This window comes from Rhinolophus sinicus, linkage group LG14 (assembly GCF_036562045.2).
Source record: "Rhinolophus sinicus isolate RSC01 linkage group LG14, ASM3656204v1, whole genome shotgun sequence".
Classification (NCBI taxonomy): Eukaryota; Metazoa; Chordata; class Mammalia; order Chiroptera; family Rhinolophidae; genus Rhinolophus; species Rhinolophus sinicus.
The window spans coordinates 51,203,428-51,228,165 of record NC_133763.1 but is presented as its reverse complement, the minus strand read 5'-3'; the positions used below and the strand labels follow the sequence as shown (position 1 = coordinate 51,228,165).

General features: G+C 49.8%; 2 protein-coding genes across 4 annotated transcripts; both read right to left on the bottom strand.

The window, feature by feature from the left end:
* Nucleotides 1-79: 79 nt before the first annotated feature.
* BNIPL (BCL2 interacting protein like) lies at nucleotides 80-7,704 on the bottom strand. Of its 2 annotated transcripts, none has more exons than XM_019739973.2 (10): nucleotides 7,158-7,704; nucleotides 6,243-6,332; nucleotides 5,982-6,046; nucleotides 5,545-5,769; nucleotides 2,977-3,159; nucleotides 2,684-2,786; nucleotides 2,397-2,528; nucleotides 1,436-1,522; nucleotides 1,154-1,252; nucleotides 80-696 (listed from the first exon to the last, which is right to left on the bottom strand). In XM_019739973.2, the coding sequence occupies exons 1-10, from the start codon at nucleotides 7,199-7,201 to the stop codon at nucleotides 660-662; spliced, it is 1,065 nt and encodes a 354-aa protein (XP_019595532.2). In that variant the 5' UTR covers nucleotides 7,202-7,704; the 3' UTR covers nucleotides 80-659. The 2 variants fall into 2 exon arrangements, with proteins under 2 accessions (XP_019595532.2, XP_019595533.2); XM_019739974.2 differs by having other exon boundaries at nucleotides 2,708-2,786.
* Nucleotides 7,705-7,853: 149 nt separating this feature from the next.
* Nucleotides 7,854-24,728, bottom strand: PRUNE1 (prune exopolyphosphatase 1). 2 transcript variants are annotated; one of them, XM_019739970.2, is made up of 8 exons: nucleotides 23,994-24,728; nucleotides 18,018-18,178; nucleotides 17,342-17,544; nucleotides 15,723-15,907; nucleotides 14,557-14,715; nucleotides 13,770-13,864; nucleotides 11,494-11,652; nucleotides 7,854-9,731 (listed from the first exon to the last, which is right to left on the bottom strand). In XM_019739970.2, the coding sequence occupies exons 3-8, from the start codon at nucleotides 17,449-17,451 to the stop codon at nucleotides 9,303-9,305; spliced, it is 1,137 nt and encodes a 378-aa protein (XP_019595529.1). In that variant the 5' UTR covers nucleotides 17,452-17,544; nucleotides 18,018-18,178; nucleotides 23,994-24,728; the 3' UTR covers nucleotides 7,854-9,302. The 2 variants fall into 2 exon arrangements, with proteins under 2 accessions (XP_019595529.1, XP_019595528.1); XM_019739969.2 differs by having other exon boundaries at nucleotides 18,086-18,178.
* Between the last annotated feature and the right edge of the window lie 10 nt (nucleotides 24,729-24,738).

Sequence of the window (24,738 nt, the reverse complement as noted above, 5' to 3'; positions counted from 1 at the left end):
CCCCGCAACTAGAACTCCACCGACAGACGGATTGTGATGCAGGGGCTGGAGAAAAGAGTTCACTTCCTCGGTGCAGAGCTTAAACCTCTCATGGCAGTTTATTAAGCGCTCCAAATCTCAATTGACTCAAGAGGACAGAAGGACAGGTTTTGAAAACACGCCTTCCCCGGGCTCACAGGCAGCAGACAGGGCTAAAAAGGAAAGGGGGGCACACAGCGGCCCTCTCAGATTTAGGGAGGGACTCCTGGCCCCGCCCTTCCCACCCACCACCCTTCACCTTCACCCTAGGGCTAGAATACCACACCCAGGTGGAAAGGATTGCAGCCCTTTCCTCGAGGAGGCCCAGATGACTCAGAGATGACGGTTCTACAGCTAAAGCAGGACTCAGACCCCCAGCCTTGCACTTTCGCGCACAAAATGCCACCATGTGCACCCCTACTTCTGAAATGAAAGGCACCCAGCAGATCAGGTTCCAGACCAGCCCTGCTTTGAAGGCAGGGTCACGGAAGGAATGACACGCCACGGAGATGTGAAGATCCACTGGTCCTGGGGGTGAAGGAGATGTTTACACAAGAGCTCACGTTTCAGGGTTTCAGGGTTCGGGTGTAGGCAGATGGAGATCTTTGCTTGGTTCTCCGGCCCTTTATCCCAGTCCTATGCTAGGTTCCTCCTGAGCCATGGAGATCCTGGTCCAGCCTAGGAGAGACAGGGAGAGAGGGTACCTGTGTTTTACGCACTGGTTTAGGGAGAAGCCAGGTGACTGGAAGAGAGAATAGTGGGTGCTTGAGTGGGTCTCATCTAGGATTCTTTGCTCCCTAGCTCTCTCCCCACTGCATAGGCTCTCGCACTCACTGCCAATACGTCCCTTTCTAATTTCTAGGGCTGGCCTGAATCCCTCTAAATTCGGTGCTGTGATCATTTCTTGAATCCTGGTGTCTCAGCACTTCTCTGTATAGTTTTTCATTTGTCCTTGTTGGATACAGTAGTGTCCTTCCTTTCTTCCCTGGGTGTGTGCAGTTTTCCCAGATACCTTGAAGCAGAAGGCAGGACCTCTGGCTGTTAGTTGCTTTGTATCTCCCGCACGGTATTAAGAAAATGGAAACTGGCTTTACACATCCCGCCCCCACCCTTTATCCTAAAACTCGGGACTCACTGTCTGACAGCTTCAGGGATGTGGACCTGATCCAAGGAGATGAGCTGGCCCAGCTCTCCCAGGCTGTTCAGAAAACGGATCTTGCGTGTAAACTTGGAACTGAAAAAAAGAGGGACAAACCAAGCGTGTTTTGTACCGGGAAGGGGGCTCCTGGAGACCCTCATAAAGGAAAATGGAACAAGGAGAGTGCTTAAGGCTGAAAGAGACAGGATGGGGCAAGTTCCCTTATCCTGATTTTGAAAATGGGGAAGGATGGGGGGAACCTGTCCCCCGAGCGAGTACCTGATGAAGGGCCGAAGCAGTGCCAGGAGCGCCTTCATGTACCACGTGGCATGGACAACCACCAGGGCACACAGGTTTTTCCGGAGCCTGAAAAAGAAGATGAAGTCAGCCTATTTTGTCTCCCATCTTCACGCCTGAAAAGCAGGCGGGGCTATCTTCTGTCCTTTAACTTCCTTCCCGTCTCTACTTTCTAGACTTCTCTGGCAACTGGGTCTAATCGCCATTCTTTTAACTGCCAGCTCAGCTCTCCCCAGCTTGAGCCCTGCATGCTCATTTTTAGGAAGCCGTCTTCTCAGAACCTCTCAGCCTGGTCTTCTCCACCCATTTCCCTCCTGGGCCCCCCCCTCACGTGAGTTCCTTTTGTACCCTGCTCCATCCTCCGGGACCAGGCCTACTTATAAAACTCCAGGTGAAGAAGACCCATGAGGAGAAAACAAAAACGAAAACAAAGGAACGAAAAAGAGAAAGTGAACAAAAAGAAGAGGGGAGAGAGGGGAAAAAGGAACAGGGGGGAAAACAGATGTGTGGGTTAGGGACGAAGGCGGAGAAGAAGACAATGGACTGGAAAGGGAAATAAACGACAAGACTGTGGGAGACGGAAGGGAGCCCAGGGACAAAGGGATTCTCACTGCCATTTCACAGACAAGGAAACCGAGTCTCAGAAAGGTTAAGTGACTTGTCGAAAGTCACACAGCTAGTAAATGGTGTAGGCAAGATTTGAAACTAACCCCCGAAGTAGAATAATCCAGAATAAAAACAAAGGCCACAGGAAAAAAGAGAAAAAAAAAGATTTGAAACTAGATTTGCCTGACTCTAAGAGGACAGAAGATGGGAGAGGCTTGGAAAGGGGTGTAGAGGGACGCAAAAGAGGAAGAACTAAATGGAAGAAGAAAGAACGGGAGGATGGGAGAGAAGACGACGAGCCAGAGCCAGAGCCGTGGCCCCTTGTCCCGAGGCTCACCGCCGGTCCAGAGTCCGGTAACACTGCTGCATCCAGCTCAGATGTGGAACTTGGGCCCTGCTGGTACCTCCGCTCAAGTGAATAAGCAGATAATTCTCAGCTACCAGCAGCTCCAGAGTTCCCACCATATACCTGGGGGGACGCAACTGTCAGGGGAGGTGTTTGGGTCGTGGGGAGTGAGAGGGACGTTACTATGGACTCTAAAATCAGCTACTGGTGGTGGAAGGGGTTCCCTTTGTGTGCCTCCCCCCAACATCCAGCTGGGCCCTTCGGGCCTCCCACCTCACCTAAACAAGTGCTCCATGACATACGTGTAGTTGGGAATGCTGCCTCTGGGGAGGTAACAGGAAGCAAAGAGGATGACAGCATTGAGGCCATCACCATGGTAACCTGGGAAGGATAAGGGGAAGAGTCATTCATTCAAACAACAAATATGTATTGACAGACACGTTTCGGCTGAGGGACTCGGAGGGTCTCTGGAAGTTACAGGAAGGATGGGTGCACCCAATCACGGGGTTTCCAGCGACGGCATTTTAGTCCAGAAACCATAGTCCTTCCCCTCCACTATGCCAGCCATTACCTCCATGGGAAAGGACTTTCTTATAGGGCTCAATGACCGTCATGTCCACTCGCTGCTCCCGCTGGCCTGTGCGGAACACCCTCCAGCGATGACCATCTTCTCCAGCCACATCCCACATGCAACCCCGGCCCAGCCTTTCAGCGGCCTCACTGGCCCCCAGGCCCTCTGCCCGGGGCAGCTCGTCTAAAACAGAGGGATGGGGAAGAGTCAACAGGGCAGAACACACCCCCTCAGCATCGTGTAACGTCCCCCGTTTCCTAGTTTATTACTGCACCCTGTCATCCCTCAGTTCCTTCCCCGTGACGCTAGCCCTAGTTTGTCCAATACGCCAACCCCTTGCTGGTCGCTCTCTCCTATGACTCATCATCCTCACTTTTGCAGTAGACGGTGCCCTTGAAGCAACCTTGCCCTGTGGTAGGTCCATGGCCCTTGCCAGTATCAGTTTTTGTTTTCTTTTTTCCGGATTCTTTATTCCTCTTTCCATGCTTTTCTTCGGGTGAGCTCATCTATTCCCACGTCTTGCATTAGCAGCGTAAGGTGATGATCCCCAGATTCGCCCAGGCTTCTCTCCAGACCCACATCCCTGCGTGCCTACACGGGACACCTCTACTCGTCTCTCTGTCACCTCCAAGTCATCAGGCCCAAAGGGCAACTCAGACTCATGCTCTTCTTCCTCTCTCAGATTCCTTTCTCGGGGAAGGACTGCGTCCACCCAGCTTCCTGCGAGAGAAATCTGTACATCACCCGAGACTCTTCTCTATCGGCCCTCGAGCCAAGTGGAGCCTGGGTCCTCTTCCCTCTGCCTCCATTACACTTTTATCACTCTTTCCGCTGCTACTGTCCTGGTTCAGCTTCTTAGTATTTCTCACCTGGCCTGTTCTCGCCTCCTAACTGGTCTTCCTGCCTCTGGTCTGGTTTCCATTGCACCCTCGACACCACTGCCGGAGCAAGCTTTCTTTTCTCCCCTCCCTTTTTTACTCAAATGACAATACTATGCCCACCTCATTTTAAAAAATAGCTGCCTCGTACTTAGTATTTCATTGTATGGCTGCACCATAATAGGACTGATACCCTACAGAGGGATCTTTTCAGAGTGATTAACTCTGATCACGTCACTCCCTTGATGAAACCGTTCAATGACTCCCCATCTAAAGATAAAAGATAAAATCTAAATTCCTTAGCAGGGCAGCAAGAATCTCTGTGGTTTGACCTTGCTGACTTAACATAGCACTATCTTTTGTCATTGTCTCTTAACCGCCCCGCCTTTCATATCTGAGATACAATATATATTTTGGTTTTGTCCCTGCCTCCTGAAACACTCGATGAGAAAGATGAAGGGAGTAAACATTGTTATTCATAACAAGCGCCTTTCAACCACATGAGTTTTTATTAATAAGGTGACATCGGAAAGCCCCTAAGGATTAGTGGCTGGTTGCCAGGGGAACCATCCATGTGATTAGAGTGTTGCAACTTTGAGAAGGGGAGAGAGACTAGGTTGTGTTAATCACTAATGGCCAGTGAGCTAATCAGTCATGCCCACACAATGAAGCCTCCACAAAACCCTAGCTGAGGTGGTTCGGGGAGCTTCTGGGTCGGCGGTGAACAAACACATGGGGGTGCTAAGAGGGCGTGGAAGCTCCACACACCTCCCCATATGCCTTGTCCTACACATCTCTTTCTTCTGGCTGTTCCTGAGTTGCAGCCTCTTACAATACACCTGTAAACTAGTAAGGAAATTGTTTTTCTGAGTTCTGTTAGTTATTCTAGCAAATTATCGAACCCGAGCAGGGGGTAGTGGTAGCCAGCACAGGCCATGACCTGGACATGTGACTGGTGTTTGAAGTGCGGGGAGGGGGACAGTCTTGGGGGACTGACGCTTAACCTTGGGGTCTGCGCTCACTCTAAGTGGTTCATGTTCTAACTAAATGGCAGGACACAAGTTGGTGTCTGGAGAGCTGGAGAATTGATGGGAAAACCCACAGTTGGTGTCAGAAGTGTTGTGAGTAGAGAAGAAACCAAATTTTCCTTAATATCTAAATAGTCATGCTTGAGACTTGGAATTCCCCAAATGCCATTCCGCTGCCCCAATCGCCTCTTCCAGCTAGAATGCCCGTCCGACTACGTGATGGACAGCTGTCAGTCACCTCCTCTGTGGTCTTTCCTAGTGCCTCTCCCGCAGTGCTGACCTCCTCCTCCCGGCCTGCACTGTACCCTGGACATGTGAAGGTCATAAGCTGAAATTGCATTTCCTTCTATTTATGCTCATTTCTTACTAAGCAGAGAATTGCCTGAGGGTGGGGACTTTATATCTCCGGTTCCAGCTCAGTGATGGCACGCAACAGTCATTCAATAGTTTTCCTTAATAAAAAGGGACCCCAGCCCCCCTCTGCTGACACCCTTGCCTTGGATCTCTGGGCTCTAGCTTTCTGTTCTGAGTAAATCAATTTTGCTGACCTCACTTCTCGGTCCCCACCTTGTTAGTTCTAACTTCAGTCCCACTAAATCCATCCCGAGCTTCTTTAACTGGCCGCTACTTCTACCAGCTCAGCCCTCAGGTGTCTTTCCCACCTTCCCATTCAAACTCATGTCCACTGTCCAGCTGCTCCGAGTCTGAAGGTGTCTCTAATTCGTCTACTTCCAGGTCAGAACTGCCACCAGGAGAGGAAGGTACAGAGTGGGCAGGAGAAGCTCCATTATCTCCCGGCCCTTTCGTCAGATTCAGTAGCAACGCTGGGGCAGAAAGACGCTTACGCATGGGACGCTGGCCACACAGGGCTAACGTGCTGGGGGTACCTGGGTCGGAGGGGGAGGGGGACAAAAAAATAAAAAGATGTGTGTATGTGTTAGCGGGGGAGGTTAGAATTCCTGTGTAGATGGAAGTGACAATACGGAGACAGCACAGGACATTTGGGGAAAGGGAATTAAAATTTCAAAGGGATATGGGTGGAATAACCCTTCACTAGATTTGAATCAAGAATTTGAGGCCTAGGATTGACTTTTCCTACCTTCCTGTGAGTCACTTTGAGGATTATCAGTATCTTCGGAAGGGTCAGCCGCTTCAGGAAGCAACCTGGAAGGGAAAAGATTAAAAGGGGGAAGAAACACAGGCTAAAGGCACCAAGCCAGATGTTGATTGATCCATTCTCTCCCCGCCACGATTTCATCCCCTCCGCTTTCTTTATCCAGCCTCTTCCCTTCAAGTCCCCCCATGCCTGCCCTCCATTGTGACCACCCCCCTTCTCCCAGCCTCCCTCACACCTCCTCACCTAGGGAATTCTTCATCCTGCCACTCCTCCTGCAGATCCAGTCCCTCGAGTCTCAGCAGTGCTCCCAGTCCTGTCGCTTCTGCATTCTCCCTGACCGTAAGTCCCCCCACCCCCCAGAAGAAAAGATTATCATGAGGCAAACTAGGCAGTGTCTTAAGGGGACTGGATGGGAGGTAGGAGACCCTGGGATGGGGAAGAGTGACTCAGGTGCAGGGCAGAGGGCAGGCCTTAAAACAAAGTCAGATCTCTTGTCTCCCAGGCTGATGTTTCCACCCGCTTCACCGCTGGCTACAAACGGATCGCCCCTCATTTGCGCTGAGGAGCAGAGGAAGGATAGAACATACAGCTCATCAGTTACATCTGTGGCAGTTGCTCCACCTCCACAGTAGGGGTGAGTGCTTCTCATTACCATTGGCCAGAACCCAACAGACCTGCCCCACAGTCACTGGGCAAAGCTGGGGAAGATGGCACCTGGTCAGGCCTGCCTTTCCTCCACCATGCTGGGAGTGGCCAGGGGAAACCATGGCATGGGTGGAGGGGTGGAGGAAGAGGGTAAGAAGAAAGATTTGCTGGGGAGGAGCACCTGGACCTAAATTAATTCTAGGTCTGCTTTTCTAGAGAATGGCCATTTTGGAGGGTGAGTGTTAGAAAACAGAGAACAGGGTCAGATTTATCACAGAATATTTCCTTCACACACACACACACACACACACACACACAGGGAATTACCCTGGCCTCCCGTTCCCATACCATTGCGACATTTCCTACCTAAAGCCACCCCCATGTCTTCCCTGCAAATTCTTAGTCTTATTGCCTCTAGGAACCCAAGATCAGACCTGGTAAGAGCTGGGTGGTGGGAATATCCCCCAAGACCATTCACTTCTTTCCAGTTGAGTTCACCCAGGTCTCACATACCCGAGATCCAATGTCTTTTCTCCTGCCTCCGCTATAGTTTCCATCTTCACAAATCTTCCTGTCTCCTTTACACCTGGACTTCCAGGCAGCCGGCGGTCCCAGCTCCCAGCACTTCCGTACCCTGTTCTCTCTCAGCTGTTGTTGCTCTTGCCTCAGTAGGAAGGGTTGGAAGGGAGGGAACCTCACCTTCAAACAGGTTTTGCCACCTCCCTTCCCAGGGAGCAGGTTCACCCAAAAGAATAACCCTGCCTAAGTGGGGGCGGGTTTGGGGGAGGAGAGTACATTTTCTAAAGGGGCGAGTCTTGGGGGGGGCGGGTAGAGGTCTATGTACTGAGGCCACTTGTTCTCAGACTCCTCATAACCTGGAAGATGCTTAAAAACACACACACACAAAAAAAGACAAAAAGGCAACAGTAAAACCCATTTTGGTTTTAAGACTATGTTTGCCCTACCTTTTGAGCATAAGCAACATCAGCAACGCAAGTATGTTTTCAGGAGGGTTCTGGAGGAAGAAACAAATGAAAGGAAAGGCTAAGGGTGACAAGTGACAGAAGACTGTTGCGCCTCATTCCTAAAGAGTCAACGGAAGGAAAACATGAAGTAGAGCAGGAAGAAGGGAGCTGAAACTTGAGGCTGAAACAGTGATCCGAGGCAAAGGCCTGATTTTAAGTTGTAAAAAGAGACAATACGGCCCCATACAGGAAAAAAAAAATTTAATACTTTAACAAAATGCAAAATAAAGTACCCAAATTACAAAACATAAACTCTTTTGGTTCAGTAATCACACGACTATTTTCACCTTCCAATGGCTACACACATCATCTCTGCAGGAAGTCCACCCGCCCCCCATTACAATGAAGACGCCACGCATCACACCCCCACACCCCCCACTACTCAGTGAAACTTGGCAACTTATGTGGAATAGAGCTGCGGGGGGAGTGGGGGAAGGGGGACAAGTCGGTCTGAAGAGAAACGGAGACTACACACGCCGAACAAGTCAGGGGAGGGAGCTCTCAGCCGGGTCACTAAGGTGTGAGACATACCTCTGTACATGCTACATGAGGCCGACCGAGTCCCTTGGCACAAGCACGTATAAATACAGACAATCTGATGACCCCGAGCATTCCCAGGGAAAACAGAAAAATAAAACCAAAAACATTCAGAGATGCAGAGAGAAAGGATGGCGGCAAGAGGCAGATCACAGAATGCGAGAGAGGTTTGCGTCCAGGTCCTTGGTGTTATAGACGGGAAAATGAGACCTAGAGAGACAAATTGTCGCAAAAGACACACGGTTCATGGCAGCTGGTGTTAGAACTCCACGCTTCCTCTTAATATGAGCAAGAGGATGACACGGACGAGAAACTGACAGACCCACTAAGGCCGGGGACAGAGCCCGGGCTCTTAACGCAGTTCTGCTGGCTTTTGGGCAGAGTCCATGAAGTCTTAGGCCCAGAACATTCCAGAACCAGGGTCTGTTGGGTCTCCTCAGGCTTTGGGGGAGAGGAATCCAAAGAAAGTGAGAGCCGGGCCACCTGATCAGGACAGAAGATAATGGCCTATACCCTGCTCCCCAGTAATGCCGGGAGAGTCACAATAAGCTCCGAACAGAAATTTCGTCACCTCAGAATCAGACATCGTTACCTAGCTGGGGGCAGAGAGAGGGGTCACGAAGCTAGAAATCTGCTAATGGCTGAAAACTGGAATAAGAGTTTCCAAAGCACTCCATGTTTCTACCTAGCTTGAAGTAGGCACTCAGTAGTAAATACTTGACTTCACCAGAGAATAAGCGAATACATGGAGACCATAAGCGTGCGGTTCCACGAGACACCGGAAAGAGCCTCATGGAGGGCACTTCTGGGGCACACATTCTCTGTGCTCCTGGCAAATGAGATGTAGGAGAGTCAGTGCAGACTTAAAGAATTAAATAATAAAATTTGATTGGTAGAGACGGGGGGTGGGGTGGAAAGGCAGAAAGCCATTCCTGAAGCAGCTGCTCTCTTGTACTTCTTTCTCCTCCCAGGTTTATGACCACAATACACCAGATCCTGGAGCAATGAAGACAATTGCTGAAACGTCTCAAAACATGCAAACGTCTCAAAACATGGTTCAAGCAACCTCTCTCGCTATCCCCTCCTGTCCCAACAGTCACTTCTTGGACAGGGAGGCGCTGGAGGACTGCGACAGCGAGATCTGACTGCACTTCTCAAAGATGGCCTCGGCGGAGAGTTTCGGCAGCCCCTGATCCAGAGGGCACTCGTCCACCAAGCTGTTCATGGGGGTGGGGGGCAGTGGGGGGTCCTCCTCATCTTGACTCAGTCCAGGAATCAGCGGGGTACCTGCGCTGTCCAGCTCCTTGTCCACCTGCTCCCTGGACACACCCCCTGTCTCAGGCTGCCCCGAAGGGATTGTCATGGAGTCAAAATACGCTGACAGGGCTTCCTGGAGCAGAGGCAGAAATTTCTTCCGAGAGACCTGGGTGTTGCCTTGGAGGTAGGCTTGGAGGTTGGGGTGGCTGCTTGGGACAGGGGTCAGCTTCAGGGACGGAGACTGGGAGCGTTCCAGGACTCCACAGATCTAAAGGGGAGACAAGAAGGGGAAATGGTATGCAAGGCGGTGAGGCAAAGAGCTGAGGCTTCCCAGGTACAGGGTTCTCTTACAGAGGAGAAAACGGTTTTCTTATTAAGTCACCTAGACTTCAGTTTTATTGCTTGCAACCAAGGGCACATCAGCTAATACAGCTAGTATTTCAGAAACAGAAGAAACACTTGAGACCATAGACTTCATTTTATTACGTCAACCAAAGCCCCGAGAGATGAACACGATCGTGTAGATGATGGTGGAATCTGAACCAGAACCCAGGCCCCCCAGCTCCTAACACTTGTTATTAGGAGGACACTTGTTGTTTCCAAGTGTATTCCTGGGCTCAAAAACTTGAACTCTAGCCTTAGCTGGGACGGGACAGACCTCTACTGAGGTCGGGGAAGAATCAGGGCAGAATGAATGAACAGATCAAAGTGGGGTGGGAGGTAGGCCAGGCACAGTGCCACATCTGGCCATTTACCAATATTCTCTCTTTGAATCCTCACAACTCCCTTATAAGATTGGTATTACCATTACTCTCATTTACAGGGAGGGAAACTGAGACTTAGACAGATTAGGTAACTTGGCTAAAGTCAGAGCTTGAAGGAAGCAAAGCTGACACTGGAGCCTAGGTCTGTCAGCAAAGGCAGTGCTCGAAATCGCTGTGTTATACTGTCCCAAGAGGAGGGAGAGGCAATGGCAGGGACGGTGGGAGAGGCCTCCTGTGGCCCAGCACAGACAGGCTGTGGTGGGGACACAGTGGGGACAGGCACTTTATCAGCCGAGGGACCCTTTCCTTCATGACACGCCTGGGAAGAGCCACCCAGTACCGAGTGCTGACTGCCCAGCAATATACTTTACACGATACTGTGTTTAATGTTACATCAGACTGATTACTGAGTAGGTAATATCATGCCACTTACAGACTCAGAAGTCAACTGACTTGCCTTGGCTCAAAGAGCACGGAAGTGGCAAACCCGACACAGAAAAGCATGTCTACCTGCCTTTAGAAACTAGTTCTTTCCACAGGACCAAACTACCTTCCACTGAGTGAAGTGACACTTGTTTCCTGGAGGAGAAGGCAGGCAGAGAGAGGTGGAGGGGGACAGACGTACCTTTCGCGAGTTCAGAGGGTTCTCTGGCTGTAGTCACCAGCCTGGCAGTTCTCACACAGCCAAGCAGCCCAAAGAGCCCCTGGACCGCCTTACGTCCACTTTTAAATTCTCCTCTGGGCTAATGAGTAGCCAACGGAGGAAAAGGAAGGGGAGGAGGAGGGCAAGGGGGCCACATGGCAGACCAGGCAAGAAAACACACCTGCTCCCAGACCACTTCTCAACAGTCAGCGCTAAACAAGAGTAATTAATTGCTGCACGGGTAAGTAGCAGAAAAGCTTTCTCTTGTGTTTCCATTTTCAAGGCAATAGGGTAAAAAAAAAAAAAAATAGAATCGATTTTCAGGGGTGGGAATCAATGATTACACCAAGTCTTAACTCCAAATTTATTTTCTTTGAAGCTGATTTTAAGTTCCTTCTAAGTAGGAACCGTGTCTCTAACTCTCTTTGGAATCTCCCTTTCTCAACAATGATTGAGGGTATTCACGTATGTAGAGAATGGGAAAAAGCGGGGAGGGGAGATTTTGGGACTACGAAGGACCTGTGTCAACATAAGAACCAAGGAGCGGTCTTACCACAGAGGGCAGCGCGCGTACAGGCAGAGCGCCACAGGGCCTTCGGGTTGGAGAAGGGACAGAGACTCACCGTCATTCGGAGGGCTGCATGGGGACAGAAAATAGCCAGCTGTCTCACTGGCTCATTTTGAGGGTTGAAAACGATCGTCATGGCAACCAAGGCATCATAGCTGTGAGCCTGGCAGTAAGCACGGAGGTCTGCAATGAGGCCAGACCTCTGCAGGAAGGCCTGGAAGAGAAGAAATGGACAGGGCTGAGGATGACAGCTGGCCCCTCCTTGTCACCACGAACACAACATGCTCAGGAAGGGTTTCTCTTGCTGCATATTACCCTGGGACTGGTACGCCATAAGAGGTACCTGGATGTACTCTATGCTGGGAGGCAGTGTGTAGAGTGGGGAGAGGATGGGCTTTGGGTTCAGATAGAATTGGTTTAAAAATCAGCTCTATTACCTATAAATAAGCTTTATGATCAAAGAGTTAGGTTAACCTCCCCGGACTTAAGTTTTCTTGTCTGTAAAGTGAGGATGAAACATTTACCAAACATGGTTGTTTTAGGAAGTACAAAAATGCTAATGTATGTAATGTGCCTGGCATGTGCAAGACTCCCCTGCTCTTGCAATCAAAGGTCTTTGCCATTTGGGTATTTTTATTCCAAAATGGAACAACGGGGCACACAAATAAGAACAGACACGTGACAACTGCATCCTTGGCGCTTCATCCGTTGCCAATCTATGCTCATCTCCAATATCTCATGCAGTGTTTCCCCCAGGGGATCCCCCAATGGATAGCACCCCCAGCTGTTTCTGATCATGGCTTCTCTCTCCCTTTGGCACTTTTTTTTTTTTTTTTTAAAGATTTTATTGGGGAAGGGGAACAGGACTTTATTGGGGAACAGTGTGTACTTCCAGGCCTTTTTTTTTTTTTTCCCAAGTCAAGTTGTTGTCCTTTCAGTCTTAGTTGTGGAGGGCGCAGCTCAGCTCCAGGTCCGTAAAGTTACCGTTGTTAGTTGCAGGGGGCACAGCCCACCATCCCTTGCAGGAGTCGAACTGGCAACCTTGTGGTTGAGAGGACGCACTCCAACCAACTGAGCCATCTGGGAGCTCAGCTGCAGCTCAGTTCAAGGTGCCGTGTTCAATTTTAGTTGCAGGGGGCAGAGCCCACCATCCCTTGCGGTACTCAAGGAGTTGAACCAGCAACCTTGTGGTTGAGAGCCCACTGGCCCACGTGGGAATCGAACCGGCAGCCTTTGGAGTTAGGAGCATGGAGCTCTAACTGCCTGAGCCACCGGGCCGGCCCTCCCTTTGGCACTTTTAATGTGTTAGTTTGCATTGTGCTTATGGTACTTGGTAATAAGCCTTTTCAGTTCTTATGTCTGTTTTCCAAAGTAGGTTATGAGTCGTAAGGGAAGAGGTCATGCTATTTTGTTTTATTTAGTTTTTCAGCATTTGTACACAGCATTTAGTAGAAAGCTGTGCAGACAATGAGAATATGTGTTCAGATCAGGTTGTCGAACGATTTAAACCAATATGACATGGAACCAGGAATTCAAATACCACTTCAGATATCAAGTATCAAAATTCTACTCATTCACCCATTTCATAAAGTTTACTGAGCACCCACTGAGTGCCAGGCATTGGCAAAGGTGCTAGAGACACAACCCAAACCCAAGAAGCAGGGTCCTCCCTCTGGCGGGGCTGATACACCAGCAGAGGAACAGAGACAATAAGCAAGGAAACCATGAAATAGGACTATTCCAGTGTGTTAAGTGCTACGAGGAAAACAGAGTAAGATAAATCTAGAGATTTCTGAGTGGCGAGGGTATCATTTCAGTGAGGACGGTCAGGAAGAACCTCTTAAAAGAGGAGACACCTGAGCTCAGTGATACGGCGGAGCCGGCGCTGCACAGGGAAAAGCGAGTGCAAAGGCCCTGAACTGGGAATGAGCTTAATGGCGCCGAGGAACAGAAAGCAAGCCAGCGTGGCGGCAGTAACATGAGGGCAGGAGTGGGAAAGTGGGGCTGGAGTGATGTGAGGTCAGAGAGAAAGACAAGGGCCAGACCAAGGAGGGCGCTGTAACCACAGCCAGGCCTTTGCGTGTTATTAGAAGTCCACTGACAAGGCGGGAAAGGGAGGGGTGGCGTGATCTTACGTATTAAGGAGATCGCTCCAGCTGCTGTGGGGAGAAGGGTTTGTAGGGGCGCAAAAGTGGAGGCAGGGAAACCAGGAAACTGTGGGAGTGACCACAGAGACGGAGAGACGCAGGAAGGTACGAGATGTCCTCCGGAGGAGAGCCAGGCATGAGGGGCGAGGTTTTCGTGCCCACCACACCTGCACCTTGCTCTTACCTCCAAGTCCACATATATTGCACTAATGGCCACCTTGAGGCCTTGTCTGGTGATGGTCTTCTGGTCCTTTCTCAGCATCTGCTCGGTGGTCAGTCCTAGAAAGCAGATGTGAGACTTGAGGTCAAAGAACCCAGGGCCCTAAGACCCGGAAGGTGAGGATACCAAGATGGGCCAAGGAAGAGGAAGAACACAACCTCTCTTTGGGGCAAAGAAAGGACTGGTAACTGAGAATGTCATTAGATAATCAAAATTACTTTAAATTACTGGGTCACAACAGTTACCATTAGAACAAGAGAGAAGGATAAAAGGAAGAAGGGAGCCTTGTGCTCAGGATTTTCCCCCTTTCTGTGTTGTTTTCATTTTCTAAAAGCACACGTGGCACTTTTCTTTCTATACGTCAAGAGGTGGTAGCTGGGTAGATAATTATGGAAGATTTTTTTGGTTCTCTTTCTTTGTCCTTGGTATTCACCTTGGTATATTTCTTCTGCTTCCAGATCTCACTCTGATGAGTTAGTATTCTTTTGGCATATTTTATTTCTATGTCTATATTCTGATTAGACTGGAAACTCTGAGACTCTTACTCTGTTCCTCCTCCTCCTCTTCCCCCACAACAGCTCACACAGAACAAGCCAGTCAACGACTGACCAGTTCCTGATCGCTCACACACCACCTCGGTTCTCTCCGGCATAAAGTTTAATCATTACGCATACTCTGAAATTGTCTCGATGATGCTCCCCACCTGTTTCCCCACCTGGGCAGGAAGAGACGTCAGTGTACCCCTTCCCACCTGACACATCAAACTTTGCCTTTTGCAGAGAATCAAAGATGTCTTTTCTCTCGGGCAGATCCGGGAAGAGGGCCTCCAGTTGCTCCACATATTTCCTGTCCTTTGGGGTGGCCTTCCCAATGTTAGGGTCCATGTTGACACAGTCTAGGATGATTGTTCCTGGGGAGGAGGGAGAGGGTGGAACTCAGGTCTCGTGGCCCTCCACGCACGACCCCTGCAACACACACAACCCTCCAAGCGAAAGGACGTGATACAGAGGAGACGGCACAGCAAACTCATCGAAAACAAGGAACTGGGACTATGTCCCGAGGAAGACGGCCCAAATCCGAACTCACATGCAGGCAGGAAAGTGGGGAGAAGGAAGAAAGGAAGCCTGAGCACCTCAGTCCTAGGAAGTTGTGAAACCCAGTCTGAGAGAGAGGACCTCTGTCTTCTGCAGGCCAAATTCCAGTGAAGAATCTTATAAGTTGGAAAAGGGAGTCTAGTCCAACTCTTTTGCTGTCTTTTTTTTTTTTCCCCCCACAAATGGAGAAAATGAGAATAAAAAGGTTAAGAGATTTCCTCAAAGTCACATAGATACCGTGTTTCTCGAAAATAAGACCTAGCCGGACAATCAGCTCTAATGCATCTTTTGGAGCAAAAATTAATATAAGACCCGGTATTATATTACATACTATATTATATCACACTATACTATATTATGTTATATTATATGATATAAGGCCTGGTCTTACAGGAAAATAAGACAGGGTCTTATATTAATTTTTGTTCCAAAAGACGCATTAGAGCTGATGGCCTGGCTAGGTCTTATTTTCAGGGAAACATGGTAGTTACTTCCTGGGCAGAAACAGCATGAGAATTTGTGTCCTGCTTCTTCGGCTACCCCTCTTTGCATTATACTGTGGGGCTAAGGCAGCTTCTGAGTCCGCTGTCCTGGGTTTCCTTTCTGCTTTTTCCAACAAAGTATCCCCTAGGCCTTTAAACAACAAAGTATCCCAAGCCTCTAGCACCTAATTGTGTCCTGAAAGACTCCCATCCTTTGCTGTGGCCTGAATGGCTCTGAGAGGGTACAGTCCAGCTGGAAGAGTCTAGACTTTTCCACTCTCCCTTCTCTGGGATAGGAATAGAGGAACTAACTAGTCAGGCCCCAACCAAGCCACTCTCACCGTGCAGAAGGGCTGCGGTCTGCCAATCCAAGATCTCTGGTGCCCCCTGCAGGATCCGCTCTGTCACCAGGGTGGTGCAGGACCCCACCAGCTCCACGGAAACATGGCAGGGAGGGCAGCGTTTCTGCTCGATGGGCCGATGGTCCAGCACCTCTGCTACTGCTTCCTCTAGGGCTGCGTCACTTCTGTGTGGGGAAGAGGGTGGGGTACGGGGAAAAGAGAAAGAAAGGTAGGAGCACTCCGCTGCTTCTGACCAATCCCCACGTCACTCATGAAGCAAAATACAGGCGTCTCAGGCCAAGACTTAGACCTCTAGTCACGTCTACCTCTAACTCCTCTCAATTCTCCAGTGTTATAACTGACGTCATCTTTCCATAGGTCCTGTGTAATCTGGCAAAGTATCTGCCACCAAGACCTTACTCACATATTTGATGTCCTTTAGGGCTGTCTTTCCAAACGATACCCTTGATACCAAATGTCTAATCTCTCCTGTTTCCTCAATTCACTTAATACCCCGATTCCAGGCAGGTCACCAGATCCTGTGGCTTCTGTCTCAATCCCCTCCTTGCCAACCGTCTGCTACTGTCTTATTCTAGGCCCTCAGTGTCTCATCTGGACTATTCCAATAGTTTTATAACCAACACCTGCTTCCGGTGCTGGGCCTTCGTAAGCTGTCCTCCACGACGCTACCTAAGTGATCATTTGAAGAATGAAGATTTGATGAGTTTAGGACCTGGAATAAGTATAATTAACTTTAGTCCCCCACTGTCCTAAAACAAAGTCTAATCTCCTTGGCAGGACCTACATGGTCTCCAGGCTCTGGCCCCTGCCCACCTCTCTATTCTTATCTTTTTTCTATGTCCTACTTCTCCCTCATAGTTTATGCTCCAGCGATGCAAAACAAATTGCAGTGCCCACAATTCACCATGCTATTTCATGCCTGCCTGCCTTTGCTTATTCTAATCTCGCTCTCTGCCTGGATGTTTTCCCTACATACCTGGGTTCCCCATTCCCTGAGGAAACTCCTAGCCCTCTTTCAAGGCTGAGATCAAGGGTTAACTCAGTAACCACTCCACACACACACACCCACTGCCCCCTAGAGTGACACTAATCACTTAACTCTAAACCCATTACAATGACCTGTTTGCTTAGTTAATTCTTCCTGACTGAAAGCTTGAAATCATGGACTCTGTCTCACCTGCATCCTCTGAACAGAGGTTTATTAATGAGTGAATGGGTGGCTGGACCCACGCCCTGAGGCTACCCTCTGTCAAAGTCCTGCCATCACCACTGGGCTCAGGAAAAAACATACATTTTCCTACTAGCAGGAGCCAGCCAGGCAGGAAGGTCTCACACTTGCGGGGCTTTGTTGGCAGTTTCTTCTAGTCCTAAACTAGGGATGGAATTATGGGAGGTGCGCACCTTTGTTAAACAGACACTAATGAGATTCTGCCTTGTGTAGGAAATAGTTTTGCTTTTTTTCTGTCTCTGATATGACCCATCAATTACGATTAGCCTGTGAGCTCTCCGAGAGCAAAAATTCTTTCTCTCTTTCTATTTTCCTCATCAGAGGGCAACACAGCCCTTGGGAACTATCAGCTGAAGCTCCTGCCACTTACGGGGGTAAGACGTGATGGTCAACAAGTGTGAGGCTGAGACGGCCAGCCTGGCGCAACGCATGGAGGTCAATCTCGTCCCGGAAAATCAGGAGGGACTCTGGAATGTGCATCTTCTGAAGGAAGAAGACGCTGTCCCCTCGTAGAGGTAGCTCCGAACGTTTTATATTTAAAACTGGCACGAAAACGTCCTCCGCCTCGGTCGTCTGGAGAGGAAAGTGAAAAGAAGCTATGGCAGTGTGTTGGCACAAACAGGAAACAGAACAAGACTATGGGGACCCAGGGAGACATGATCTTGGGTAAGTTACTGCCTTCCCCGAAGCCGCAGTGACCCAGTGGATAAAAACCAAAGGACAGCGCTTGTCCTCTCTCCTTCTCAGCAATAACATGAAGGTCAACAAGTTAACTCAAGGAAAAGACCTAATAGTCCTAGAGGTCGCGGAGAAGGGACGCTCAGTCTTCCAGAACTGACACAGGCATGGCATGAGGAATTCGCACCAGATCACCGCTCCCCTTGAGGAACTCGGTAACAAACTGTCTGCCTAGTGCTTTACGCTTTACCATGCGGCCAGATACACGTACTCATTTGCTCCTCACGGCCACACTGTAAAATGGCCACACATTTCGGGCTTGACAGAGGGTGACATGAGATTCGGCAAAGTTAAGGGGTTGAACTTACCCAAGACTAGACGGCGTTAGGCAGCAGCGCTGGGTGTTGCATCCACATCTTTTCACTTAAGTACTCACCTTTGCCAGGTAAAACGCCAGGGCGAGAGCTGACACCATGGAATCCAAGTCGCAGGCTTCATTTCCCAGTACCACATGCAGCCGTCGGGACTCCTGGGGAGGAAGGCGGATGGGACATGCGCAGAAGCATCATTACCCACTTCCAGCTGCCTGACACACATCCCCTCACTGATCTTCACAGAGGAGGGAGGCCAGGTCATCTGAGGGGTCCCCACCTCATGGATGAGGACGTTAGCTGAGAGGGCGCCCGGGTTTTGGCTGAGCTTTGAGCGTTCCACACCCAGCCAGTTAGTGGGAAAGTGTCCTTTCTTCTCCGCTACACCGTCCCCTCGAATGGTAACTTACGGAAGAACAGCAGGAGACAGAGAATACTCTGATTTCTGATGTGGCTTTGGGCACATGAGGAGGAGTCAAAGGCAGGGCATCTGGGGGAGCTGAGGCATTGAAGCCGTATCAACCCTGGCTGGTTTTTTCCCATTTTCAAAATAGGGAAGAGTCCTTCCACTTCTAAATCACAAGACTAGGCAAACAGACTTGGAAAAGAAGGTAAAAATAAGATCTAGTCCATGATCCACTGGTCCACGAGCAGTTCCCCTTCCCCGAGGAGCCTCAACGATAACCAGATACAACCAACACTCGCAGCCCGAGAAGCAGACACTTTCCCAGCAGGTGGAGATGACAGTGAGAACAGCTGCGCCTCTTAGCACTGGTAGATATAAAGCTTTGGAAAGTCCAGCTGCTGGAAGAAGTCTGAGGAGGGAGCAGCTTATTATTAACCTGCTCCTCTGCACCTCCCTAGCTATCAGTTTTAAATCATATACATTAAAACCTCCAGTGCCCACAAGAGCAGAGACAGGGGTTTGGTTTTATTTTGAAACGTTTACTGAGTGTGCCGTGCACCGTGCGAATATTTTTACGAGCATGAACTAATCATTTCGTCCTCAAGTACCGATCTGAAGACATCGATCCTTGAAGGATTATGATTTCATTCCCGGTATGAGCATTCTGCCAGGTAGGATGAGACCATAAGGTCCACAGCTCAGCTTAGGGCACAAGAATTCTCTGATCACTTTGCTTCTGAGAGACGAAGGGAAAAGCGAGACCCAATGAGAGCCACCTGTTACAGCAGTGTTTCTTAATTTCAGTACTCTTGGCATTTCCGACTGGGTAATACTTCGTTGTGGGGGCCGTTCTGGGCCTGACAGCCTTCCCTGGCCTCTACCCACTAGATGCCAGCAGCACCCCCAGTCATGACAATCAAATGTCTCCAGACTTGCCAAACATTCCCTGGGGGGCAAGATCACCCCTGGTTGAGAACTACCGCGTGACAGAAAGCTGAAAATCCCCACTCTGGCTTCTTTAACCAGATAAGATTTACAACATGGAAGAGTTTAGAAAAGTGGGCAAGGGATTCAGGGGAGCAAAACATAGGAATGAACAGTTATCAATCACATAACTTTAGGAAAAGTTATGTAACTATGTAACTTGAGGGAAAAGAGAGTCTAAGGGAACCTAGAATCATCTTCCCTGTATTGGCTGTTACCTGCTTGCGCCACACCCCAGTAAAGCTATAGCCAGAAAGGCGCGATTTCAGAAGACTCCTGGTGGTAGAAATTGCCTTATCTAGTAACTCACTAGGTTCTTGTTTTTAAACCACCCTCTTTCTCACCTCCTACTCCCACTGCTAAGAGAGAAGAACAAAAGGCAGAGGTCATCTGTCAAGATGTGGGGTGCAGGGCCTCTGGGGAAAGTCTGTCCTGAGGTTCTCCCCTGTGCCGTTACCCTAAGCCTAAGAGGTTGGCAGCCAAGACCCATTCCGACTGAACAGCATGGGGGACCCTTTTCAATATTAAACTTTTCCAACACAATATGAGAACTCTGTATCCAAGACCCCAGTCCTAGAGTAACTCCTCTGACTCGCAATCCCTCCTCCTGACACCACAGAAGGCCGCTGTGTTTCCTGGATACCAAGCACTGCCCAGATGGCTGTGGACCAAAGCGGCAACAAAGCACTTGAGATAAGTGGCTACACAGATAAGTCGCTCGCTGACGCAATAAGGGGGGTGGCACTATGTTCTCTAGAGAGGGAGCTAATATATAAACACGGGTGGCCATAGCCCCTGATGGTGGAGAAAAAGGTAAGAGGAACAGAGAAAAGGCAGAGCAAAGGGGAGAGACCTATCACTGGGCCCTCGGAGAACTTTTCCCAGTCTCACTCTTATTACTGTTTCCCCGAAAATAATACCGGGTCTTATATTAAGTTTTGCTCCAAAAGACGCATTAGGGCTTATGTTCAGGGGATGTCCTCCTGAAAAATCATGCTAGGGCTTATTCTCCGGTTGGGTCTTATTTCCGGGGAAACACGGTAGTACTGCTTCATTCCAGTGGCAGCAGACAGGCTGGATCAGGCCTCCAGCATCGACAGAAGGTTGAGCAGCAAAGCGGAAAGCAGGAAGCAAATACACACACCACGGCTCTGGGCTGAGGGGAAATGAGTTCCAGGGGAAGGCTAATGACCCTTTGCGCTCAGCCAAGCTCAGCCAGCAGCCAGAAGAAACTGCTAGAAAAGGAATAATGCTGTGGGACCTTTAGCACATCTTGGAGTACGAGTGACCGAGGGAGACGGTGGCATTGCCATCCTGCGCAGCACCCACCATTCCCGCAGCTCAGCTGGTCTGGTCACCACCCGCAAAACGAGATGTGCTCGGGCCCAGCCCTGTTTGTCCTGCTCTGTCTGAAAGCAGCGGAGCTCGCCTTTGAAAAGACCAGACTGGGGTTGAATCCCAGCTCTGCTTCTTCCTTGCGGTGGGATCCTGGCCTCCGTAACCCGCATGATTCCTTTTTTTCCAATGAGGATAATACCGTAACTAATTTCATGACGTTGTTACGAGGAGTCAATGAGACAGCACAGAAGTGCCCACCCTGTAGTAGCAAGGACAGCTCCCTTCCAGCCCCTCTGCCTCCCCACCCGGTCAGGCGCTGTCCAAAGCCCCCTCTCCGACCACCGCCCAGGCCAGAGCAACCCCTCCTCTAGACCTCCAGCTGTCAGCACCTGTGGCTGTCACATGGAGCTTAACTTCTACCTTAAGAAACTCACTAGCTTTTCGTTGGTGTACGTCCCAAATCCCTAACATAGCTCGCCAGGTAGGCAGCCATGTGCTTTGTTGTTCAAACCAGGAGACTTGTGAATGAAAAAGGGTGCAACGAATGATCACGTCAGAATAAATGAAGGCTTCCCTGGGCAAACAGGTGTAGAGGGCAACATTCTCCCGCCGTGTAGGAAAAACAGGGGCAACTCTTCAACCTCACCCCATCCCCCGCCAGCTTAAGGCACAAGCCAAACAGCCTGTTTTCTGACCATCCGCAGAAGAGTTCAGAGCAAATATAGTTCTACTTAGAGCATGAGGAAACCTGAGCTGCCAGTGGAAGAAATCCAATCTCAGAGCCACAAGTAAATATAAACTTTTTTTTTTCTTTAAAACAACAACAAGCCACTACTTGGAATGACTGTATCCTGATGTTCTTTGTGGACTGGGGGGTTGGGGTAAGTGCTGGCAAAGAAAACCACTTCCCTCCTGAAGCTGAATGTGGTCTGATGCCTAGCCCACAAAATAGTTAATAGGGGAGGGTGAAAAAAGAGACAAGGAGCCAGAGACAGAGAAGCCCTCCCAGCAGAGAATGGGACTGACCGATTGCGATCCCAGGACTGTACATTTCTAAGGAAAGCCAACCACTCCCGGTTCCTGCCTCAAGCCTGAGGAAGTGTGGACAACACTGATTAATTATGTGAAGGCTTCAGAACTTGCACCTGAACTTGAGTACAGCCCCACCCTGAAGCAAAGATTCTTCCCCACTAGGGATGAGACACCATGAACAGGACATTTTGTTAACCAGGATTTCTTTTAAATGGAGCAACCTTACTGTCATTGGAGCAGAGGCTGCAGAAAATTCCTCTGGTATCAAATGCTAAAAATATGCTATCAACAAGAGAGTTGGCTGGGTTATCAGCCGTTTCTATCTTGTGTAAAAGTCAAGCATTCACAATTCTCTAAAAGTTAAACTACAAAAAAAAAAAAAAAAAAAGCTAAAACGGAAACACTCAAATTTAAGTGCCTCTTACTCATGTCTTCTTTACACAAGAAACAAGTGTGGCCTCTGGGGAATGAATGGGGAGAAGAAAACGAATCTTTTTCTTTTTCATTTCATATCCTTTTTGTATTAAAATGTTTTCACCACCTACAGTTACAACTTCGGTAAGTAAAAGCAATCTAAATTATTGTTGTTCACTCACTAATATACCTCGAGTCTAATTTTCTTAGCCCCCTCACCCCCCTCCACCTGGCCCTGGCTAGGCTGTGTGAGGAGAGTTCTAAGCTACACCCTCAACTCACAAGTTCACATGTTCGGAAAAATTAAGATCGAAACCTTGCTCCTTGGGGAATGAATGCAGACACAGAAAGGTTAGGATACCAGCAATATTAGAAAAATCCAGTGTTTTCAGCTTCATACTGCTGTAGAAGATACCCCCTTTTTTTGGCACCCTCTGTATACTGTTAACCTCTGGAGGGCAGATGCTGTGGGATAGATGCATGCAATGAAATGCTATTTGGTGGTTTCAGGTCCACGGGCTCTTGATCAAACGGTGGGAAAGAGACCAGTCATCTAGGCTGTGGGGGGGCAGATCCAAATGCTTCACACTAGGAATGGTGCCACAAAGACTCTAAGTTAGTCCTCTCATGAGTTCCCTGTAGGAGAAACTGGAGGTAACCAAAATGAATTGGTTCCAAATCGCCGTATGCATTAAAACAACTTGCCCCAAATTTGTATCTATCTCACAAGTAACTGGTGTTAATTGGTGTTAAAACTGAACTTCACCCCTATTCTTCGGGTGAGGACATTCATTTACGCCCGGCAGCTAATTCTGCAGGAGAAATCAGGTGACTTTCAGGATTTGTTCAAGACCAGAATCTATGGCCCAGGGGTAGTCGCCGTTTAAGACACTTAGAAAGGAAGGCGAAGTCAAACATCTAAGTTTCCACAGGGACAGTGTAACTTGAAGTGGGGGGGAGAAGGGGGACAGGTGACCTCCTGGGACCTCTCCGGGCCAGCTTTTTGCTGCTGAGGATAGCAGCCTCACGCTGCATGACCAGTCTGCACGGCTGGAGAGTCCAACTGGCTCAGAGAGCCCCGAAAATAAGCCACAAAGCATTCAAGAGTCGTGTTTATAGTTTTGATTCCAAACACACGTTGTGCTTATCTTCCAGGCGGGGCTGGGGGGTGGGGATAGGGTGTGGGGGGTTATGTAATCGGTGTGCCTTAAGGCCAAGGAAGAAAGCTGTTGGCAAACCACTGCAGGTTGCGGGGGAACAGATAGGCCCCATGGCTTGTGTGGGTTGATCACAAACACAGGTTGTAAATGACAACCCCACGACCACCTCTATTCTAGGCTGAGTCAGGCCCGCCGGACAGAAACCTCGTTCAGTGGCAATCAAGTCAGGAGCACAGGTACCCCCGGGGTTCACCTGCAGGCCAGTGGGCCAAGGAGGCCTCGAGAGCGGAGAACTGGAAGAGGGGCGGGGAGCGAGGAGCACACACGCCTCCGGGGCACCCCTGGCGGCGGCGCAGCCCGGGACCTTTCGCGGGAACTGAGCCAGGCGACAGCGGCCAGAGGCTCAGATGCAGGACCCAGACCCACGGTTTTCCTCCCCGCTCTCCGGCAGACCCCAAAAGCAAGGGGCCCAAAATGGGGAGCCTGAGCTGTATTCCCACTGTCAAGAGCGAGGTTCGCGTTCCCCATTGCCCTGGTCCCCAAGCCCCGACCCCACAATTCCGCGTTCCCTCCACACAGACCCTCCCCACATCCCACATCTTCGCTCCATTCTTACAGTCACAGACAGGCGTGCATTACCTGCAAAGCAGCTCGGCAAGCCTGCAGGTAGTCCTCCATGGTGAAGTGCAACGTGTGCCGCCGCCCCTCGCGGTGGAGAGGTTATCCGGCAAATGCGCCCCACCCCGGACTCAGGGGCTTGTAGCTACAGTCAGGAGGCGGGACTCGAACCCGCCATGCTGGGATTCGGCCCCGACCCGGGGAGGAAGTGCGTAAGCGCGCATTCCTGGAGTCCGACGTCGCCCCGCCCCCAGCGGCGGAGGCGGAGGCGGAGTTCTGCGCCCAGAGACTCACGGGATACCTTTCCGGAGGTGCGAAGTGGGGCGTGGCGCAGGGCCTCCTGGGAGTCGTAGTCCAGAAGCTCCGAAATGGCTCCAAGAATTGAGGGAAGGAGAATTTTCTAAGCTCAGTCATTTGACATACAAACGTGTATGTGTCACAGTAACCTGTCTTCGTGGCATCTGAACTTTCCCTCTCGAGTCAGGCTAAGTAGAGCATCTTTCCATATATTACACTGAGCCCCTGGTTGACATCTTAAATTACACATGGCAAAACAGCTTTTCTCCATCTTTCTTGAATTCTCCCCTTTACTGACCCATTGCCACCAACTCTGTGACTGTCCATGTGATAGAAACATTAGAATCATCTTTGGCGCCTCTTCTTAATACCTACACTCTCTTGCCAACTCCTGCTGCTGCTTTCTTTCTAATACAGCCTCGGAAATGTCTCCTTATTCTTTTCCTGGATTGTTGTAATCTGGGTTCTT

Coding starts and splice junctions, on each gene's coding strand:
- BNIPL (XM_019739973.2), bottom strand. CDS start 7,201: ATGGAAACTATAGCGGAGGCAGGAGAAAAGACATTGGATCTCGG. Junction 5,770..5,981: donor TCAAAGTGACTCACAGGAAG/GTAGGAAAAGTC, acceptor CCTCCGACCCAG/GTACCCCCAGCACGTTAGCC. Junction 697..1,153: donor ATCCCTGAAGCTGTCAGACA/GTGAGTCCCGAG, acceptor TGTCTCTCCTAG/GCTGGACCAGGATCTCCATG.
- PRUNE1 (XM_019739969.2), bottom strand. CDS start 24,032: ATGGAGGACTACCTGCAGGCTTGCCGAGCTGCTTTGCAG. Junction 14,716..15,722: donor GACCGCAGCCCTTCTGCACG/GTGAGAGTGGCT, acceptor CCTCCTCCCCAG/GAACAATCATCCTAGACTGT. Junction 11,653..13,769: donor CAATATATGTGGACTTGGAG/GTAAGAGCAAGG, acceptor CTTCTCTTCCAG/GCCTTCCTGCAGAGGTCTGG.